Genomic DNA, 1,743 nt, shown 5'->3' with positions numbered 1-1,743 from the left:
GGTTTACTAGAATCACACCGCTTCACCACAGAGGCACCGCAGTAGACGTTAGATGAGCGCTGTCGCTCCGCGGCACTTGTATTAATATGATATAGGCTTTAATTTTTGTTGTTGTCTCATGATTGACTGTATTAAAATATAAATAATTAGGGACATTCTAATTGCTAGGTGTTAAACTAGTAAAAGGGTTATGTAAATTTACACGTCTATGTAAATTGTAATCTGTTTTCAGTTTAACCATACGAGATCAAGATATTTTACAGAACCTATTTCATAAGTGCTTGTTTATTTCAATTTCTCAATTGGCACATCTGTTTAAACGCTCATTTATTCGTTATGGTTTTGGTCTTCTTCAGTGTATCGAGCTTCATTTTGCCAAACGTTTGCTGAAATGCATGCTCAAGGCACCGGTGAATGGAAGTCGCTGACCGCAGGCACGATCTTTGGCATAACACTGGCGCTGTGGATTGTCATCTTGGTTAAGTTATATGGTAAGCCTTTAATAGACTTTGGAACTCTATTAGACAACACGTTTATCCGTATTCTGTTCTGTAGCATAAGTATCAATCAGGTATAGTCAATATCTAGAGAATCACTTTCTGGAACAAAGATATCTCATATGTAAATAATGAAACTAACTGCCTAGTTCATATTTGAACAATTTAGGTGTGTGGTTAGTCATGTTTCCTTCAATCTTCTGGAATGAATAGATAAGCTGTGTAGTAGTGAAGTAGGTGTGCACGCAAAAATTCCATGTGCGTGCATAAGTGCACACGTGGATGGATGCATGCATGCATCTGTTGTTGCACGTAAATGTGTGCATGCACATATTTAGTCAGATATTCCACATTTCTTGTGGCAGAGGGATTCAATGGCATATTCGTTTTTTCTCTATAGTATATGAGAAACCACCTCACACACTCAGTGACGAGTGGAAGGCTGCCAGTTTAAAGAGAATTATTGATCAGCAGCAAGGTCGGATAGAAGGCCTCTCCTCCAATTGGGATTACGAAAAGAAAGAATGGAAGTAAACTAGCAAATTGTTGTTCAGAATCGCGTGCTTTTCCATAAGACTTCGAAATATATTAGTCAGTTTAAGAAAATAATTCTGTAATTTTTCAATGTAATGATATAAGGAGTATATAAATAGATCTTTATGATGATGAATCTCTGTGGACTCCTGATAATATGGCCAGTAAAAACAAGGTGGAAGTTGAGTTGAATTGTTGAATTGTTTGGAATTGTTGCTTAGCTCACCCTAACATAGATCTGAAACAGGAGGCTCTTTATTTGATACAGTTTTACAACCCTGTTAGCAATTTGTTGTTTCTCATGTTGTTGACTTTTTTTTTATAACCCTTTGATAACTCAGTGAACGAAAATAAAACTTTGTTGAAAGACATGCAGTGTTTACTATTGTGTTTATTTAAAAACGACAAAACTACTCTTAAAAATTAAAGAGGGAAAGCAAAATTGAGGGGTTTCGGCTCACGACTTGGGCTGCTGGCGAGTGATGGTTGTCACGCGAAGCTGAAGCGAGTGTGCAGTGAGACACGGTGCACGCATATTGTTTGTCTGTAAATAGTTGCGTGTTAAACACCCTATTGCATTAATCTAAACGTAACGAATCTTATGCCTTTCAGTTATGAACTCGTAGTATCGTGGGTGTGCAATGCGTGACTATTCCCCGTCCAGTAATAGAATCGTGTCCTCGAACGTATCTGTAATTGAGGCTGGCAACGC

The 1,743-nt window shown here is 37.9% G+C and overlaps 1 protein-coding gene across 3 annotated transcripts in view; it reads left to right on the top strand.

The window, feature by feature from the left end:
- LOC106820766 overlaps window positions 1–1,402 on the top strand; it is a 10,475-nt gene extending 9,073 nt beyond the window's left edge. For all 3 annotated transcript variants that reach the window (XM_014825327.1, XM_014825326.1, XM_014825325.1), the window contains exons 4-5: window positions 357–491; window positions 898–1,402. In XM_014825327.1, coding sequence (XP_014680813.1) covers window positions 357–491; window positions 898–1,031 — 269 coding nt within the window. In that variant the 3' untranslated portion in view covers window positions 1,032–1,402. The remainder of the gene's footprint in view (window positions 1–356; window positions 492–897) is intronic.
- Window positions 1,403–1,743: the final 341 nt, after the last annotated feature.

This window comes from Priapulus caudatus, unplaced genomic scaffold (genome assembly GCF_000485595.1).
Source record: "Priapulus caudatus unplaced genomic scaffold, Priapulus_caudatus-5.0.1 Scaffold45, whole genome shotgun sequence".
Classification (NCBI taxonomy): domain Eukaryota; kingdom Metazoa; phylum Priapulida; class Priapulimorpha; order Priapulimorphida; family Priapulidae; genus Priapulus; species Priapulus caudatus.
This window is presented reverse-complemented; position numbering and strand designations above follow the sequence as displayed.